At 35.1% G+C, this 20,646-nt stretch overlaps 1 protein-coding gene across 4 annotated transcripts in view; it reads left to right on the forward strand.

Moving 5' to 3' along the window:
• LOC133623646 (glucosamine-6-phosphate deaminase 2) overlaps positions 1-14,060 on the forward strand; it is a 31,080-nt gene extending 17,020 nt beyond the window's left edge. For 2 of the 4 annotated variants that reach the window (XM_072916295.1, XM_072916296.1), the window contains exons 4-7: positions 1,011-1,193; positions 7,826-8,010; positions 11,089-11,263; positions 13,085-13,266. In XM_072916295.1, the coding sequence (XP_072772396.1) occupies positions 1,011-1,193; positions 7,826-8,010; positions 11,089-11,263; positions 13,085-13,251 (710 nt within the window). In that variant the 3' untranslated portion in view covers positions 13,252-13,266. Of the gene's footprint in view, positions 1-1,010; positions 1,194-7,825; positions 8,011-11,088; positions 11,264-13,084; positions 13,267-13,324; positions 13,429-13,732 lie in introns of those variants that run through there. The other 2 variants (XM_061986895.2, XM_061986896.2) reach the window with 2 other exon arrangements.
• Positions 14,061-20,646: the final 6,586 nt, after the last annotated feature.

Here is a 20,646-nt window from a genome sequence, read left to right on the forward strand (position 1 = left end):
ACCGAGAGACAGGTTTACTTTGGCATCACCCGAGATGGCGAAAAAAAACCCACAAAAAGAAGGCGAGTGTCGGCTATTTTTTTTTAACCTCTCGCGAGGATTGCGATTGAATCTTCATCAAAGCCCCACTATGTGAGCGTGCCGTCGGTCGACATCCCAGCGAGAGTGGAAATTGTACAGTAAATGTTTGTTTTATTATGGTTAGCTTGTATGTTTAGCACCTAGCAATGCTGCGAACGCTGTAGTGTCACAATAAAGCTGCATTCGTTTAGCACTCGGCTTCTAAAACGTATTGCTCATCCTCTTTATGTTCAGGCTCAAAAATATAAGGTTCTGGATTATAATTTTTTCCCAAAGTTGGGTGTTCCAACAGGACAATGACCCCCAAACACGCGTCAAAAATAGTAAAGGAATGGCTAAATCAGGCTAGAATGAAGGTTTTCGAATGGCCTTCCCAAAGTCCTGACTTAAAGGTGTGGACAATGCTGAAGAAACAAGTCCGTGTCAGAAAACCAACACGTTTAGCTGAACCGCACCAATTTTGTCAAGCGGAGTGGTCAAAGATTCAAGTGTAAAGTCAAGACAGCCATGACATGATGTTCTTTACAAGTGTATGTACACTTTTGACCAGGACTGTACGTAGATACAGTCTGGCCCCCGGCCAAATTGTCTCAACCCAACGAGGCCCCCCGAGTCAAAAGGTTTGGGGACCCCTGGTTTAAGGAGTTATCCGGCTTAATATAGCAATGGCCACTAGAGTAATAATAAGACAGCATGGTCACGATTTGGTACCTATCTCAGTTTTGACTCCATGTTTTGGTTAATTTGCATATTGATTCATATCGAGCTAAGAGACAGCGCACTTACCTATGTAAGGAGGGGGGGACCTTAAACGCTGGTTTAGTGTGGCTGACACAAGGTTCAGGCTAAATAATGATGGGTTTAAGGAGTTATGTGGACAGGGTCTAACTTTGCTTGGCTTTGTAACGCCCGGCGCTCTGCTCCTTCAGGTCTACCTCGTGCACACCCCGAGAGCTACCACTCCTACATGTGGAACAACTTCTTCAAGCACATCGACATCGACCCCGCCAACGCTCACATCCTGAATGGGAATGCAGAGGACCTGGTAGCGGAGTGTCAGGCCTTCGAGCAGAAGATTGCAGAAGCTGGAGGGATCCAGTTGTTTGTTGGGGGTCAGACATTTCTTATTCACGTATACATATATATTGTTTATCTTTCTTGTTCACGTATACATATATATTTTTTATCTTTCTTATTCATTTATACATATATATTTTTTATCTTATTCATGTATACATATATATTTTTTATCTTATTGACGTATACATATATAATTTTTATCTTTCTTATTCACATATACATATATATATTTTTTATCTTATTGACGTATACATATATAATTTTTATCTTTCTTATTCACATATACATATATATTTTTTATCTTATTCACGTATACATATATATATTTATCTTATTGATGTATACATATATATTTTTTATCTTATTCACGTATACATATATATTTTTTATCTTTCTTATTCATGTATACATATATATTTTTTATCTTTCTTATTCATGTATACATATATTTTTTATCTTATTCACGTATACATATATATTTTTTATCTTATTCATGTATACATATATATTTTTTATCTAATTGACGTATACATATATATTTTTTTATCTTATTCACGTATACATATATATTTTTTATCTTATTCACGTATACATATATATTTTTTATCTTTCTTATTCATGTATACATATATATTTTTTATCTTTCTTATTCATGTATACATATATATTTTTTATCTTTCTTATTCATGTATACATACATATATATTTTTTATCTTATTCACGTATACATATATATTTTTTATCTTATTCACGTATACATATATATTTTTTTATCTTTCTTATTCATTTATACATATATATCTTTTTTTTTTTTTTTTTTTTTTTTTTTTTTTTTTTTTTTTTTTATGTCCTGTCCAGCTTCTCAGGCAAATCATATAGTTGATGTAGATGCCCATGTCGGCTGTTCAGATTTACTTTACAAAAGAGAAGTGTAGGATACTTCTCTTGTTGCCTTATTTGTATTTGACTTTATTAAATGTATTTATATTATCATTTAGTGCAGCCGGGCCGGAGCAGGAGGGGATAGAAAGAGAAAAAAAAAAGAAGACAGAGGGGGAAATTGTGGGGACAAGAGGGGGATTAGACAGAGAGACAAAAACAACAACAGCAAACAACAACAACAACAACAACAATAGAGCAACATCAGCAAATATGACATGTATATATTTTTTATCTTATTCATGTATACATATATATTTTTTATCTTGTTCACGTATACATATATATTTTTTATCTTGTTCACGTATACATATATAATTTTTTATCTTATTCACGTATACATATATATATTTTTTATCTTTCTTATTGATGTATACATATATATTTTTTATCTTATTCATGTATACATATATATTTTTTATCTTATTGGCGTATACATATATAATTTTTATCTTTCTTATTCACATATACATATATATTTTTTATCTTATTCACGTATACATATATATATTTTTTATCTTTCTTATTGATGTATACATATATATTTTTTATCTTATTCATGTATACATATATATTTTTTATCTTATTGGCGTATACATATATAATTTTTATCTTTCTTATTCACATATACATATATATTTTTTATCTTATTCACGTATACATATATATATTTTTTATCTTTCTTATTGATGTATACATATATATTTTTTATCTTATTCATGTATACATATATATTTTTTATCTTATTCACGTATACATATATATTTTTTATCTTTCTTATTCATGTATACATATATATTTTTTATCTTTCTTATTCATGTATACATATATATTTTTTATCTTATTCACGTATACATATATATTTTTTATCTTATTCATTTATACATATATATTTTTTATCTTATTCATGTATACATATATATTTTTTATCTTATTGGCGTATACATATATAATTTTTATCTTTCTTATTCACGTATACATATATATTTTTTATCTTATTCACGTATACATATATATATTTTTTATCTTATTCACGTATACATATATAATTTTTTATCTTATTCACGTATACATATATAATTTTTTATCTTATTCACGTATACATATATATTTTTTATCTTTCTTATTGATGTATACATGTATATTTGTTATCTTATTCATGTATACATATATATTTTTTATCTTATTCACGTATACATATATATTTTTTATCCTTCTTATTCATGTATACATATATATTTTTTATCTTATTCACGTATACATATATATTTTTTATCTTATTCACGTATACATATATATTTTTTATCTTTCTTATTCATGTATACATATATATTTTTTATCTTTCTTATTCATGTATACATATATATTTTTTATCTTTCTTATTCATGTATACATATATATTTTTTATCTTTCTTATTCATGTATACATATATATTTTTTATCTTTCTTATTCATGTATACATATATATTTTTTATCTTTTTCACGTATACATATATATTTTTTATCTTATTGAGGTATACATACATATTTTTTATCTTTCTTATTCACATATACATATATATTTTTTATCTTATTGAGGTATACATACATATTTTTATCTTTCTTATTCACGTATACATATATATTTTATATCTTTCTTATTGATGTATGCATATATATTTTTTATCTTTCTTATTCATGTATACATATATATTTTTTATCTTTCTTATTGATGTATGCATATATATTTTTTATCTTTCTTATTCATGTATACATATATATTTTTTATCTTTCTTATTCATGTATACGTATATATTTTTTATCTTATTCACGTATACATATATATTTTTTATCTTTCTTATTCATGTATACGTATATATTTTTTATCTTATTCACGTATACATATATATTTTTTATCTTTCTTATTGATGTATGCATATATATTTTTTATCTTTCTTATTCATGTATACATATATATTTTTTATCTTTCTTATTCATGTATACGTACCGTATTTTTCGGACTATAAGTCGCAGTTATTTTCATAGGGTGCGACTTATACTCAGGAGCGACTTATGTGTGAAATGATGAACACATTAGCGTAAAATATCAAATAATATTATTGATGTCATTCACGTAAGAGACTAGACGTATAAGATTTCATGGGATTTAGCGATTAGGAGTGACAGATTGTATAGCATGTTCTATATGTTATAGTTATTTGAATGACTCTTACCATAATATGTTACGTTAACATACCAGTTGCTTATTTATGCCTCATATAACGTACACTTATTCAGCCTGTTGTTCACTATTCTTCATTTATTTTAAATTGCCTTTCAAATGTCTATTCTTGCTGTTGGCTTTTATCAAATACATTTCCCCCAAAAATGTGACTTATACTCCAGTGCGACTTATATATGTTTTTTCCTTCTTTATTATGCGTTTTCGGCCGGTGCGACTTATACTCCGAAAAATACGATATATATTTTTTATCTTTCTTATTCATGTATACATAAATATTTTTTATCTTTCTTATTCATGTATAATATATACTTTTTATCTTTCTTATTGACGTATACATATGTATTTTATATATTTCTTATTCATGTATAATATATATTTTTTATCTTTCTTATTGACGTATACATATATATTTTTTATCTTTCTTATTGACGTATACATATGTATTTTATATCTTTCTTATTCATGTATAATATATATTTTTTATCTTTCTTATTGACGTATACATATATATTTTTAATCTTTCTTATTGACGTATACGTATATATTTTTTTATCTTTCTTATTGACGTATACATATATATTTTTTATCTTTCTTATTGACGTATACATATATATTTTTAATCTTTCTTATTGACGTATACATATATATTTTTTATCTTATTGACGTATACGTATATATTTTTTATCTTTCTTATTGACGTATACATATATATTTTTTATCTTATTCACGTATACATATATTTTTTTTAATCTTTCTTATTGACGTATACATATATATTTTTTATCTTTCTTATTGACGTATACATATATATTTTTTATCTTTCTTATTGACGTATACGTATATATTTTTTTATCTTTCTTATTGACGTATACATATATATTTTTTATCTTTCTTATTGACGTATACATATATATTTTTAATCTTTCTTATTGACGTATACATATATATTTTTTATCTTATTGACGTATACGTATATATTTTTTATCTTTCTTATTGACGTATACATATATATTTTTTATCTTATTCACGTATACATATATATTTTTTATCTTTCTTATTGACGTATGCGTATATATTTTTTATCTTTGTTATTGAGGTATACGTATATATTTTTTTATCTTTCTTATTAATGTACACGTATATATTTTTTATCTTTCTTATTGATGTACACGTATATATTATTTATCTTTCTTATTGACGTATACGTACCGTATTTTCCGCACTATAAGGCGCACCTTCAATGAATGGCCTATTTCAAAACTTAGTTCATATATAAGGCGCACCGCATTATAAGGCGCATAGAATAGACGCTACAGTAGAGGCTGGGGTTGCGAGACCTGTTGTGGCTCAATATTGGTCCATATATAAGGCACACCGGATTATAAGGCGCACTGTCAGCTTTTGAGAAAATTGGAGGTTTTTAGGTGCGCCTTATAGTGCGAAAAATACAGTATATATTTTTATCTTTCTTATTGACGTATACATATATATTTTTTATCTTTCTTATTGACGTATACATATATATTTTTTAGCTTTCTTGACGTATACACATATATTTTTTATCTTTCTTATTGACGTATACATATATATTTTTTTATCTTTCTTATTGACGTATACATATATATTATTTATATTTCTTATTGACGTATACATATATATTTTGTATCTTTCTTATTGACGTATACAGTACATATATATTTTTTATCTTATTGACGTATACATATATATTTTTTATCTTTCTTATTCATGTATACATATATATTTTTTATCTTATTGACGTATACATATATTTTTTTTATCTTTCTTATTGACGTATACATATATATTTTTTATCTTATTGACATATACATATATATTTTTTATCTTTTTTATTCATGTATACACAAATATTTTTTTTATCTTTCTTATTGATGTATACATATATATTTTTTATCTTTCTTATTGACGTATACATATATATTTTTTTATCTTTCTTATTGACGTGTATGCACATATATTTTTTATCTTTCTTATTGACATATACATATATATTTTTTTATCTTTCTTGATGTATACATATATATTTTATCTTTCTTATTGAAGTATACATATATATTTTTTATCTTTCTTATTCATGTATATATATATATTTTTTATCTTTCTTATTCATGCATACACATATATTTTTTATCTTTCTTATTGACGTATACATATATATTTTGTATCTTTCTTATTGACGTATACAGTACATATATATTTTTTATCTTATTGACGTATACATATATATTTTTTATCTTTCTTATTCATGTATACATATATATTTTTTATCTTATTGACGTATACATATACATTTTTTATCTTTCTTATTGATGTATACATATATATTTTTTATCTTTCTTATTGACGTATACATATATATTTTTTTATCTTTCTTATTGACGTGTATGCACATATATTTTTTATCTTTCTTATTGACATATACATATATATTTTTTTATCTTTCTTGATGTATACATATATATTTTATCTTTCTTATTGAAGTATACATATATATTTTTTATCTTTCTTATTTATGTATATATATATTTTTTTTATCTTTCTTATTCATGCATACACATATATTTTTTATCTTTCTTATTGACGTATACATATATATTTTGTATCTTTCTTATTGACGTATACAGTACATATATATTTTTTATCTTATTGACGTATACATATATATTTTTTATCTTTCTTATTCATGTATACATATATATTTTTTATCTTATTGACGTATACATATACATTTTTTATCTTTCTTATTGACGTATACATATATATTTTTTATCTTTCTTATTGACATATACATATTTATTTTTTATCGTTCTTATTGACGTATACACATGTATTTTTTTATCTTTCTTATTGACGTATACATATATATTTTTTATCTTATTGACGTATACATATATATTTTTTATCTTTCTTATTCATGTATACATATATATTTTTTATCTTTCTTATTCATGTATACATATATATTTTTTATCTTATTGACGTATACATATATATTTTTTATCTTTCTTATTCACGTATACACATGTATTTTTTATCTTTCTTATTGACGTATACATATATATTTTTTATCTTATTCACGTATACATACCGGTATATATTTTTTATCTTTCTTATTGAGGTATACATATATATTTTTTATATTTCTTATTGACGTATACATATATATTTTTTATATTTCTTATTGACGTATACATATATATTTTGTATCTTTCTTATTGACATATACAGTACATATATATTTTTTATCTTATTGACGTATACATATATATTTTTTATCTTTCTTATTCATGTATACATATATATTTTTTATCTTATTGACGTATACATATATATTTTTTATCTTTCTTATTGACGTATACATATATATTTTGTATCTTATTATTAACAATTGTTTAGAAATGAGATCTTTTCCACCCTTTTTTGTATGTGCAGCCCTCGTTACTCCTCTGTCCTCTGCCTAGGCATTGGACCTGATGGCCACATTGCATTTAATGAGCCAGGATCCAGCCTCGTCTCCAGAACCAGAGTGAAGACCCTGGCCAAGGACACCATCGTGGCCAACGCTCGCTTCTTTGGCAACGACCTCGCCAAGGTCCCTACCATGGCTCTCACTGTTGGAGTCGGGACGGTCATGGATGCCAAGGAGGTCAGACACAAAAAGCATTCATGAAGTTTGCTTCTTTTATGAATTTATTATGGCTCTACTGAAAATGTGAGGGTGAAAAGTATACATACAGCAATGTTAATATTTGCGTACATGTCCCTTGGCAAGTTGACCTGCAATAAGGCGCTTTTGGTAGCTTCTGCTTGACCACTTGACCACTAAATTGCAACAGTTCAGCTAAATGTGTTGCTTTTCTGACATGGACTTGTTTCTTCAGCATTGTCCACACCTTTAAGTCAGGACTTTGAGAAAGCCATTCTAAAACCTTCATTATTATGATCCAGATTTTTGAGCCTGAATACAAAGAGGATGAGCAATACGTTTTAGAAGCCGAGTGCTAAATGGATGCAGCTTTATTGTGACACTATAGCAGCATTGCTAGGTGCTAAACATACAAGCTAACCATAATAAAACAAACATTTACTGTACAATTTCCACTCTCGCCGGGAGGCCGACCGACGGCACGCTCACATAGTGGGGCTCGGATGAAGATTCAATCGCAATCCTCACGAAGGGTTAAAAAAAAAAAGTAGCCGCCACTCGCGTCTTTTTGTGGGGGTTTTCTCACCATCTCGGGTGATGCCAAAGTAAACCTGTCTCTCGGTCCATGGCGACATGTGTCTACTAGCAGGTGAGAAGCGTGAATTATAATCTCGAATTTACTCTTAGCAAGTTTCAACAATAGCAGCGTAAGATAGCATTAGCTCACTGCTATCAATGTGCCGCTAAAATGGGCCGTCTGCGTTCGCGCTAATAATAACAATATCACTCATATTTGGAGGATTTGGAGGACCCTCGATCTTTTGACTCAATCGTTAGCTTTTTATTTACCATTTCAGATTTGTAAAAAAAAAAAAAAGCCAAGCTTCTGCTTGAATTTTTGACCACTCCTCTTGACAAAATTGGTGCAGTTCAGCTAAATGTGTTGCTTTTCTGACATGGACTTGTTTCTTCAGCATTGTCCACACGTTCAAGTCAGGACTTTGGGAAGGCCATTCTAAAACCTTCATTCTAGCCCAATTTAGCCATTCCTTTACCACTTTTGAGGTGTGTTTGGGGTCATTGTCCTGTTAGAACACCCAACTTTGGGAAAAAATGACGATCCAGAACCTTATATTTTTGAGCCTGAACACAAAGAGGATGAGCAATACGTTTTAGAAGCCGAGTGCTAAACGGATGCAGCTTTATTGTGACGCTACAGCGTTCGCAGCATTGCTATGTGCTAAACATACAAGCTAACCATAATAAAACAAACATTTACTGTACAATTTCCACTCTCGCCGGGATGCCGACCGACGGCACGCTCACATAGTGGGGCTTGGATGAAGATTCAATCGCAATCCTCACGAAGGGTTAAAAAAAAAAAGTAGCCGCCACTCGCGTCTTTTTGTGGGGTTTTTCTCACCATCTCAGGTGATGCCAAAGTAAACCTGTCTCTTGGTCCATGGCGACATGTGTCTACTAGCAGGTGAGAAGCGTGAATTATAATCTAGAATTTACTCTTATCAAGTTTCAACAATAGCAGCGTAAGCTAGCATTAGCTCACTGCTATCAATGTGCCGCTAAAATGGGCCGTCTGCGTTAGCGCTAATAATTACAATATCACTCATATTTGGAGGATTTGGAGGACCCTCGATCCTTTGACTCAATCATTAGCTATTTATTTACCATTTCAGATTTGTAAAAAAAAAGCCAAGCTTCTGCTTGAATTTTTGACCACTCCTCTTGACAAAATTGGTGCGGTTCAGCTAAATGTGTTGCTTTTCTGACATGGACTTGTTTCTTCAGCATTGTCCACACGTTCAAGTCAGGACTTTGGGAAGGCCATTCTAAAACCTTCATTCTAGCCTGATTTAGCCATTCCTTTACCACTTTTGAGGTGTGTTTGGGGGTCGTTGTCCTGTTAGAACACCCAACTTTGGGGAAAAAATGACGATCCAGAACCTTATATTTTTGAGCCTGAACACAAAGAGGATGAGCAATACGTTTTAGAAGCCGAGTGCTAAACGGATGCAGCTTTATTGTGACGCCACAGCATTCGCAGCATTGCTATGTGCTAAACATACAAGCTAACCATAATAAAACAAACATTTACTGTACAATTTCCACTCTCGCCGGGATGTCGACCGACGGCACGCTCACATAGTGGGGCTCGGATGAAGATTCAATCGCAATCCTCACGAAGGGTTAAAAAAAAAGTAGCCGTCGCTCGTGTTTTTTTGTGTTTTTTTTCGCCATCTCGGGTGATGCCAAAGTAAACCTGTCTCTCGGTCCATGGCGACATGTGTCTACTAGCAGGTGAGAAGCGTGAATTATAATCTCGAATTTACTCTTAGCAAGTTTCAACAATAGCAGCGTAAGATAGCATTAGCTCACTGCTATCAATGTGCCGCTAAAATGGGCCGTCTGCGTTAGCGCTAATAATAACAATATCACTCATATTTGGAGGATTTGGAGGACCCTCGATCTTTTGACTCAATCATTAGCTACTTATTTACCATTTCAGATTTGTAAAAAAAAAAAGCCAAGCTTCTGCTTGAATTTTTGACCACTCCTCTTGACAAAATTGGTGCGGTTCAGCTAAATGTGTTGCTTTTCTGACATGGACTTGTTTCTTCAGCATTGTCCACACGTTTAAGTCAGGACTTTGGGAAGGCCATTCTAAAACCTTCATTCTAGCCTGATTTAGCCATTCCTTTACCACTTTTGAGGTGTGTTTGGGGGTCATTGTCCTGTTGGAACACCCAACTGCGCCCAAGACCCAACTGATGATTTTAGCCTGTCCTGAAGAATTTGTAGCTAATCCTCCTTTTTCATTGTCCCATTGGCAGCAAAACAGGCCCAGAGCATAATACTACCACCACCATGCTTGGCGGTAGGAATGGTGTTCCTGGGTTATTTAAGGCCTCACATTTTCTCCTCCAAACATATTGCTGGGTATTGTGGCCAAACAGCTCCGTTTTTGTTTCATCTGACCACAGAACTTTCCTCCAGAAGGTCTTATCTTTGTCCATGTGATGTCATGAACATGTACAGACCAGACTGTGTTCCTATTCCCAGGTCTTGATCCTCATCACCGGCGCACACAAAGCGTTTGCTCTCTACAAGGCCATAGAAGAAGGTGTAAACCACATGTGGACAGTCTCCGCCTTCCAGCAGCATCCGCACACCATATTTGTTTGTGATGAAGATGCAACACTGGAGCTACGGGTGAAAACTGTCAAATACTTCAAAGGTACGACTACAGACACCATTCCACTACCTGGACTGCAATTATTTTACCACTTGCTATGTGCGCTCTTGATGGAACATATACAAGAGCCAAAAAGCAGTGAAGTTGTCAGGTTGTGTAAATGGTAAATAAAAAGAGAATACAACAAATAATTTTCAACTTATATTCAATTGAATAGACTGCAAAGACAAGATATTTCATGTTCACACTTTTTGTGCAAATAATCATGAACTTAGAATTGAATGGCAGCAACACATTGCAAAAAAAGGCATTTTTACCAGTGTGTTACATGGCCTTTCCTTTTAACAACACTCAGTAAAGGTTTGGGAACTGAGTACTGTATTTTCCGCACTATTAGCCGCACCTAAAAACCACAAATTTACTCAAAAGCTGACAGTGCGGCTTATAACCCGGTGCGCTTTATATATGGATTAATATTAAGATTCATTTTCATAAAGTTTCGGTCTCGCAACTACGGTAAACAGCCGCCATCTTTTTTCCCCGTAGAAGAGGAAGTGCTTCTTCTTCTACGCAAGCAACCACCAAGGTAAGCACCCGCCCCCATAGAACAGGAAGCGCTTCTTCTTCTACTGTAAGCAACCACCCGCCCGCGTAGAAGAAGAAGAAGCGCGCGGATATTACGTTTCATTTCCTTTGTGTGTTTACATCTGTAAAGACCACAAAATGGCTCCTACTAAGCGACAGGTTTCCGGTTCATGAAAAGACGCAATCTCTCCATCCGCACACGGACTACTATTTCACAGCAACTGCCTAAAGACTTTCAAGAAAAGCTGGCTACTTTCCGTGCATATTGTAAAAACAAGATGGCTGAAAAAAAGATCCGGCCAGAGAACATTATCAACATGGACGAGGTTCCACTGACTTTTGATATTCCTGTGAACCGCACTGTGGATACAACGGGAGCACGTACGGTGAATATTCGCACCACAGGGAATGAGAAGTCATCCTTCACTGTGGTTCTAGCTTGCCATGCTAATGGCCAGAAACTTCCACCCATGGTGATATTCAAAAGGAAGACCTTGCCAAAAGAGACCTTTCCAGCCGGCGTCATCATAAAAGCTAACTCGAAGGGATGGATGGATGAAGAAAAGATGAGCGAGTGGTTAAGGTAAGTTTAAGTTTACGCGAAGAGGCCGGGTGGCTTTTTTCACGCAGCTCCGTCCATGTTGATATACGACTCCATGCGCGCCCACATCACGCTGGTTTTTAATATATTATTAAAGTTTGACTGACCTATCTGACTGTTTTTTTGACATTCCCTTTAGCGCAGTTAGATGCGGCTTATAACACGGGGCGGCTTATAGGTGGACAAAGTTTTGAAATATGCCGTTCATTGAAGGCGCGGCTTATAACCCAGGGCGCCTTATGGTGCGGAAAATACGGTATTCAATATCATCACTACATACAAAAGTATAACTAGAAATACACATGAGGATATTTGGAATCTGTCACGGCATCTTATTGAACCTCTTAAGGCCCAAGCTGTTTGTTTACATGCTTTTTTTATTTCTCTTTGCTATTTGGGCTTATTGGACCCTAATTAGAATAAAAACTAAGAATCATCTTTTGATATGATGTACTTAGTCCATAAGTACACAAACGTGTACTTCATGTTTAGTGACATGCTAATTCTTGTTTTTGCACTTTTTTTCCCCCCCAAATTCCATTGTATGTTATACTCTTCTGACACCACCAGATGGCAGTATAAGTGTCCACATAAGTGGCCATAAGACCCCAATTCAGTAGTGTACACCATTTTGGAAAAAGATTGTGGAATATAATGTGTGTGTGTGTGTGTTACAGGTCTGATGCATGTCCACAATAAACTGGTGGAATATAATGTGTGTGTGTGTGTGTGTGTGTGTGTGTGTGTGTGTGTGTGTGTGTGTGTGTGTGTGTGTGTGTGTGTGTGTGTGTGTGTGTGTGTGTGTGTGTGTGTGTGTGTGTGTGTGTGTGTGTTACAGCTCTGATGCATGTCCACAACAAACTGGTGGAATATAATGTGTGTGTGTGTGTGTGTGTGTGTGTGTGTGCGTGTTACAGGTCTGATGCATGTCCACAACAAACTGGTGGAATATAATGTGTGTGTGTGTGTGTGTGTGTGTGTGTGTGTGTGTGTGTTACAGGTCTGATGCATGTCCACAATAAACTGGTGGAATATAATGTGTGTGTGTGTGTGTGTGTGTGTGTGTGTGTTACAGGTCTGATGCATGTCCACAATAAACTGGTGGAATATAATGTGTGTGTGTGTGTGTGTGTTACAGGTCTGATGCATGTCCACAACAAACTGGTGGAATATAATGTGTGTGTGTGTGTGTGTGTGTGTGTGTGTGTGTGTGTGTGTGTGTGTGTGTGTGTGTGTGTGTGTGTGTGTGTGTGTGTTACAGGTCTGATGCATGTCCACAACAAACTGCTGGAATATAATGTTGTGTGTGTGTGTGTGTGTTACAGGTCTGATGCATGTCCACAACAAACTGGTGGAACCGCTGCTCAGCATAAAGGAGCAGTAATGTTACACGCCTAGTCAACAATGACATGTTTACCAGGTAACCTTTTGAAGGGATGATCACATGTTCAGTGTCACGACCCACAGGGGCCTGGAGCATACCCATACCCTACCTAACCTACCTGACTTGTGGGCAGATGTTACAGTACATAGCGGACCTTGCATGCAGTTACATTTGCAAGCCACTAGATGGCAGTTGGAACTAGAGTAGCGTGTTAAAGAGCCGCACATGGCGGGTGTCAAGATGTCCGCAATAAAGCCAACACAACTGAAGTTTCTCTTCTTGAAGTTGATATTAATAATAATAATAATAATAACAATACATTTTATTTGGTGTAGCGCTTTTCAGGGTACTCAAAGACGCTTTACCGGATAAAAAAATAATAAAAGCAGTACATAGTAATAATACATGTTAAGTTAAAGTAGCAATGATTGTCACACACACAATAGGTGTGGCAAAATTATTCTCTGCATCACCCTTGATCACCCCCCTGGGAGGCGAGGGGAGCAGTGAGCAGCAGCGGTGGCCACGCCCGGGAATCATTTTTGGTGATTTAACCCCCAATTCCAACCCTTGATGCTGAGTGGGGGGGTATTGGGGTAATGCCTCCTATTTTTATAGTCTTTGGTATGACTCGGCCGGGGTTTTTGATTGATTGAAACTTGTATTAGTAGATTGCACAGTGAAGTACATATTCCGGACAATTGACCACTAAATGGTAACACCCCAATAAGTTTTTCGACTTGTTTAAGTCATGGTTTGAACTCACAACCTACCGACCTCAGGGTGGACACCCTAACCACTAATCACAGGTTAAAATCAGATCTGAAGAGGTGTGTTTTGAAGGTAGGTATATTGAGATATTTTACAGGTAGACTACACCCTCAGCTAGCCAGTATACACACACATGTGTGTGTTTACAACTGGATGTTAATTGTACTTTTGTATTATTACAATACGGTATAAAGAGCAGGCAAAACACATTTGATCCACTTTTTGATTTTCTATTTTTATCCCCTCATAAATGTATGAACGGAACAGAATTTCAGTGATAGATTTGTTTGAACAACGAGACAGGATGACATAAAAAGAAAGAAAGTGGTCACCAACCTTATTGAGCGGAAGGTCCCAGGTCTCAGCCATGAACCGAGACAAGATCGACACGTTTGGGGGAAAAAGAAAAAAAAAAGGTATGCCTTCCTTCCGTCTTCATGTGTCAGTCTGTGCTACACATCACAGACATGCTGACGACGCTCCAGACAATGGCGTGCGTCTTGTTTACATTCGGTTTCTTTTGTCGCTTGCAATGAATGAAAAGGAAAGTGTTTTATTTTGTGTGCAGCAACGTCAGAAATGTTCATTGTGCACACCTTTTAAGGAAAAAGGAAACAACAACATCAAAAAAAGGATCTCCAGGAGATAAGTTATATTAACAAACATCACTTTCATGGTTTGTACTAAAGTGCTGTACATAACAATAGATGTTATTTATATACATTTATAAAACCGGTATATTTTAAAAAGCGGTATATTTTTGAGACAATAGCGCCATACTGGTATTTTCTTTATACGGGATTAGGTCTCTGATGTGGGTCTTGCTTTTTCAGGACGGATAGTGCCATCTTCTTCTACTCACCCACTCCGGCTTCATTTTGACACATATGCTTCGTTGTTTCCCCCTGCTGGGTGGCGGGAGTACTGCACGCATGACCAACCCTGCTTTGAATGGGTTCATCAAGACTATTTGGGTTCTGTTCATCCATCCATTTTCTACCGCTTGTCCCTTTTGGGGTCGCGGGGGGTGCTGGAGCCTATCTCTCATCACTGAAAGCGGCCCATTCTTTCACAAATGTTTGTAGAAACAGTCTCCATGCCTAAGTGCTTGATTTGATACACCGGGCCAAGTGATTAGGACACCTGATTCTCACCATTTGGATGGGTGGCCAAATACTTTTGGCAATATAGTGTATATAAATATATATATATATATATATATATATATATATATATATATATATATAAAAATAACGTCCACATCACAGACATGCTGACAACCCTCCAGACAATGGCGTGCGTTTTGTTTACATTCGGTTTTGGTAGCGCGGTTTTTGGTGATCAAAGTCTCTTTTTTTCAGTGGCCAAGTTTTTGGTATATCACTTGTCAATAGTGCTCAAATAATAGGATATATATATATATATATATATATATCAATTCATACTGTAACGACCAGCTAATGTTAATGTTTTATGTTCATGTGGTTTGGATTTGATGTCGGTTTTTCCCATGTTTACAAACACACCGTCCGTGTCTGAAATGTGATTGGCGGAGAATGAGGAAGTGTTGTTGCGTGTCCGGCAGGGAAGCGAAGACTCGAGGAGATGAAACGTGTTTTGGTGTGCGGTGAAACCTGTTGAAATTGTGCCGTTGTTTGTCACCGAAAGATTGGCGATAAAAGTTACAAATAGCGTCGGGCTTTGTGTGATTTCTTTTGGGGGCTGCAATATAAATTACTTGAATTCGTTTTCAAGTAAAAAAAAATTACAAATGGTGTGCCATAGTGTGGGTGTCATAATAATTGTATGTAAGTTATCACAAAACTTTCTGTTCCCGTCAAGCAGACAAAAGCTGTCTTTGATCTTACCAAGCAAAAGGCTTGTAAAACTCCACTGTGTACCATACACACAGGAAGATCTTGTCTTGACCCGAGATCTACAAAGCGGAGAGGAAGCAGGACCTGACGCAAGCTCCAGGAACTGTTTTTGTGAGTGAGCGCAACGGCTGTTTACGACCCCCCTCCCTTTAGAAACAGCTGTTGCCATGTAATCAGGGAAAGTCCAATTAAAAGAGGAGGCGTGCAACCTTTCGTCAGAGCGTGGGACGACACTGTACAAGGGTACAGGTCTACGCGCACTCCTCATTGAGCTCAATTGAATCCTGTCTCTGTTTAATTCCTTGCTCCTTGTCTGTTTAATAGATGTCATCGGGGTTTGAACCTGACAGTGGGCACCCCTGAGATAAACCATAAGGAATTGTTTCATGTTGATTAGAATGATCACAGCTCATCAAATTCCTCACATGATCATTTTCAGGCACTGCTTTATTTATTTTCACAGTCTTTAGAGAAGTCACGGTACATTGTGATCATCATTGACAGACTTGCACACAAACGCGTTAATATGACTCGGGTTAAATGCAACACACAATCATGCCTCGCTAAATAATGTCCACATGTTGTTTATCGACAGTAGTTCATTTTCTCGGGTTCTTTAGGCTATACGTCGGGATTTCTGACATGTGTCGGTGACATTGTGCAACATGAGAACACATTTGAATTATAGGCGTGTCACAGATGGGAATACCTCCGTGCACTACCAAGTACACTGTGCGGTGTACTCAGTTCCTGACATGGTTGAAAGTTGATTACGATTGTTGCTCACTTACCAGAAATGACCATTTGCAAGTTGACCTTCTTCTTCTGTTAACTACTTTCCATGCAGGTTTCTCTTTTCCACCACTTAGCCAGTATGGCTGTTATTGGGGGGTGGTAAGTGGTAAAAAAAACTGCACACCCACAATTTCGGGCACGAGTGCAACATCTGCGTACTCCATACTTGCCAACCTTGAGACCTCCGATTTCGGGGCGTGGTCGGCGTGGGCGTGGTCGGGGGACGGGGCTAAGAGGGGAGGAGTATATTTACAGCTAGAATTCACAGAAGAAGTCAAGTATTTCATATATATATATATATATATATATATACTGTATATAAAAGAAATACTTGACTTTCAGTAAATTCTAGCTATATATATATTTATTTTATTATATATATATATATATATATATATATATATATATATATATATATATATATATATATATTTTATTATAAATATATATAAATTGTCGGAGGCAGATATTTACATATATCCGAATTTTAGTGTTACTTATTTTCTTTCATAGTCATATTTGAAAACAGCTCGTGTTTTCCATTTATTCTCTTTCTGTTTCTCTGCAAGTAAACTGTGTGTGTTAACCTTGAATTCTTTGGAATGTGTTTTGACTATAGAGAGGGTTTTTGGGGTCGGGAAGAGAGACCATTTTGGCGGCGCGATAGAATGTTCTATGCTGGACTGGTCTCAAATGTATATCTGCAAAGCTTTGCCAATATATTCCAAAATACCTATTCTGTCTCTGGTGGTTTTTCAACTCCGCTTTAAGTGTCGTAAAGAGCTTGGGAGCGACTTGTGACTTGAATTCCCTGGGAGGAACAACTGGTCCAAAACGCAACAATATATATATATATATATATATATATATATATATATATATACCGTATTTTCCACACTATTAGCCGCACCTAAAAACCACAAATTTACTCAAAAGCTGACAGTGCGGCTTATAACCCGGTGCGCTTTATATATGGATTAATATTAAGATTCATTTTCATAAAGTTTCGGTCTCGCAACTACGGTAAACAGCCGCCATCTTTTTTCCCCGTAGAAGAGGAAGTGCTTCTTCTTCTACGCAAGCAACCGCCAAGGTAAGCACCCGCCCCCATAGAAGAGGAAGCGCTTCTTCTTCTACTGTAAGCAACCACCCGCCCCCGTAGAAGAAGAAGAAGCGCGCGGATATTACGTTTCATTTCCTTTGTGTGTTTACATCTGTAAAGACCACAAAATGGCTCCTACTAAGCGACAGGTTTCCGGTTCATGAAAAGACGCAATCTCTCCATCCGCACACGGACTACTATTTCACAGCAACTGCCTAAAGACTTTCAAGAAAAGCTGGCTACTTTCCGTGCATATTGTAAAAACAAGATAGCTGAAAAAAAGATCCGGCCAGAGAACATTATCAACATGGACGAGGTTCCACTGACTTTTGATATTCCTGTGAACCGCACTGTGGATACAACGGGAGCACGTACGGTGAATATTCGCACCACAGGGAATGAGAAGTCATCCTTCACTGTGGTTCTAGCTTGCCATGCTAATGGCCAGAAACTTCCACCCATGGTGATATTCAAAAGGAAGACCTTGCCAAAAGAGACCTTTCCAGCCGGCGTCATCATAAAAGCTAACTCGAAGGGATGGATGGATGAAGAAAAGATGAGCGAGTGGTTAAGGTAAGTTTAAGTTTACGCGAAGAGGCCGGGTGGCTTTTTTCACGCAGCTCCGTCCATGTTGATATACGACTCCATGCGCGCCCACATCACGCTGGTTTTTAATATATTATTAAAGTTTGACTGACCTATCTGACTGTTTTTTTGACATTCCTTTAGCGCAGTTAGATGCGGCTTATAACACGGGGCGGCTTATAGGTGGACAAAGTTTTGAAATATGCCGTTCATTGAAGGCGCGGCTTATAACCCAGGGCGGCTTATGGTGCGGAAAATACGGTATATATATATATAAAATAAATACTTGAATTTCAGTGTTCATTTATTTACACATATACACACACTTAACACTCATCTACTCATTGTTGAGTTAAGGGTTGAATTGTTCTATTCTCTGTCACTATTTTTCTAACCATGCTGAACACCCTTTCGCAGGTACCCAGAAAGGTTTCGAGTACCACCAAAAAAAACGGAATCTCTGAAGACAGTATAAAAATCTGTGTTAAAGGTGTACAAATACTGTTTGTATAATAAGCATGTTATTGTTCACAAATGAGGGTTAAGAGTTCAGCACTAAAAAAAAGAATGTGGCTTAAGTACAGTTTTTTAATTGAGCTGCTGCATTTTTTTGTTTGGGTTGTTTATTTATTTTGAGTAACTTCTATACATTTCTAAAAGGGGAGGAATGTAATAGAGTGATCTATGTTTGTCTGTTGCCATCTCCTGGTGAATGTTGGCTATAGCGTACTGGGGTTACTTTTTGGTTGGCCAACGATTTACGTGGTGTTGCGCACCTGACGTCACTCATGTCCGCATGGAGCCGGAGGGGGCGTGGCCTCCAGCTCCGCCTGAATTTCGGGAGAAAATTTGTCCCGGGAGGTTTTCGGGAGAGGCGCTGAATTTCGGGAGTCTCCCGGGAAAATTCGGGAGGGTTGGCAAGTATGGCGTACTCGGGTCTAGTTTGCCGTACACTTGCGTACTCCAAACAACTAAACGTGAGTACGAAAGTGGCCATTCTGAGACACAGCCGTACATGACAAAGGTTAAAAAACTTTATTGGCATGGACTTCATTCTAAACTAACGATGGAAACATGTCCTTGGTGTTCAATACCACTCGTTCCAAGCAGAAAATGCCAGCTGATCGATTGACCAACTTCGATTGACCAACTATTTAGTACCAGTTTTTGGACTGTGGCAAACCAGAGTACCGACAGTGAGCCTATGCAAGCCAGGAAAGAACTCTTAAGTCCATACAGACAGACCAGAGTCCATATTTGAAGACAGGACCCTAACCCCTAACCTGAAACAAACGTTCTTTTTGTGAGGCTTTGTTTTACCACTTTGCAAACTCCTCATGAATTCAAAGGTCATGACTTTTCCAAACAATTAACTCGGTCGTGAACAACACCCGTTATTTTCTTGTGCTTATTTATGCACATATCTTATGTCTTTTTATGAATTGTAACTTATTAGTCGTTTATTTATTACTCTATTTGTTCTTTCCCCCCCTCTTTCTTCATCACCACTAGCCATCCATTCTTTCTCTCTCAAGTCCAAAATGTTGACAACTAAACACAGGAAGTGAACAAGCTAGTGGAGAAAATGTAAACAAACCCAGGCTTCAACAAGTATAATGTGAATAAATGTTTAGTAATAGATGATGAATAAGGGATTAGATAAGGTCTGCTTGTCATGTCTGTGTGATCATGTTTTGTTTTAGTCATGTTCGGTTTTGTTTTTGG

Source organism: Nerophis lumbriciformis, linkage group LG26, assembly GCF_033978685.3.
Source record: "Nerophis lumbriciformis linkage group LG26, RoL_Nlum_v2.1, whole genome shotgun sequence".
NCBI classification, from domain to species: domain Eukaryota; kingdom Metazoa; phylum Chordata; class Actinopteri; order Syngnathiformes; family Syngnathidae; genus Nerophis; species Nerophis lumbriciformis.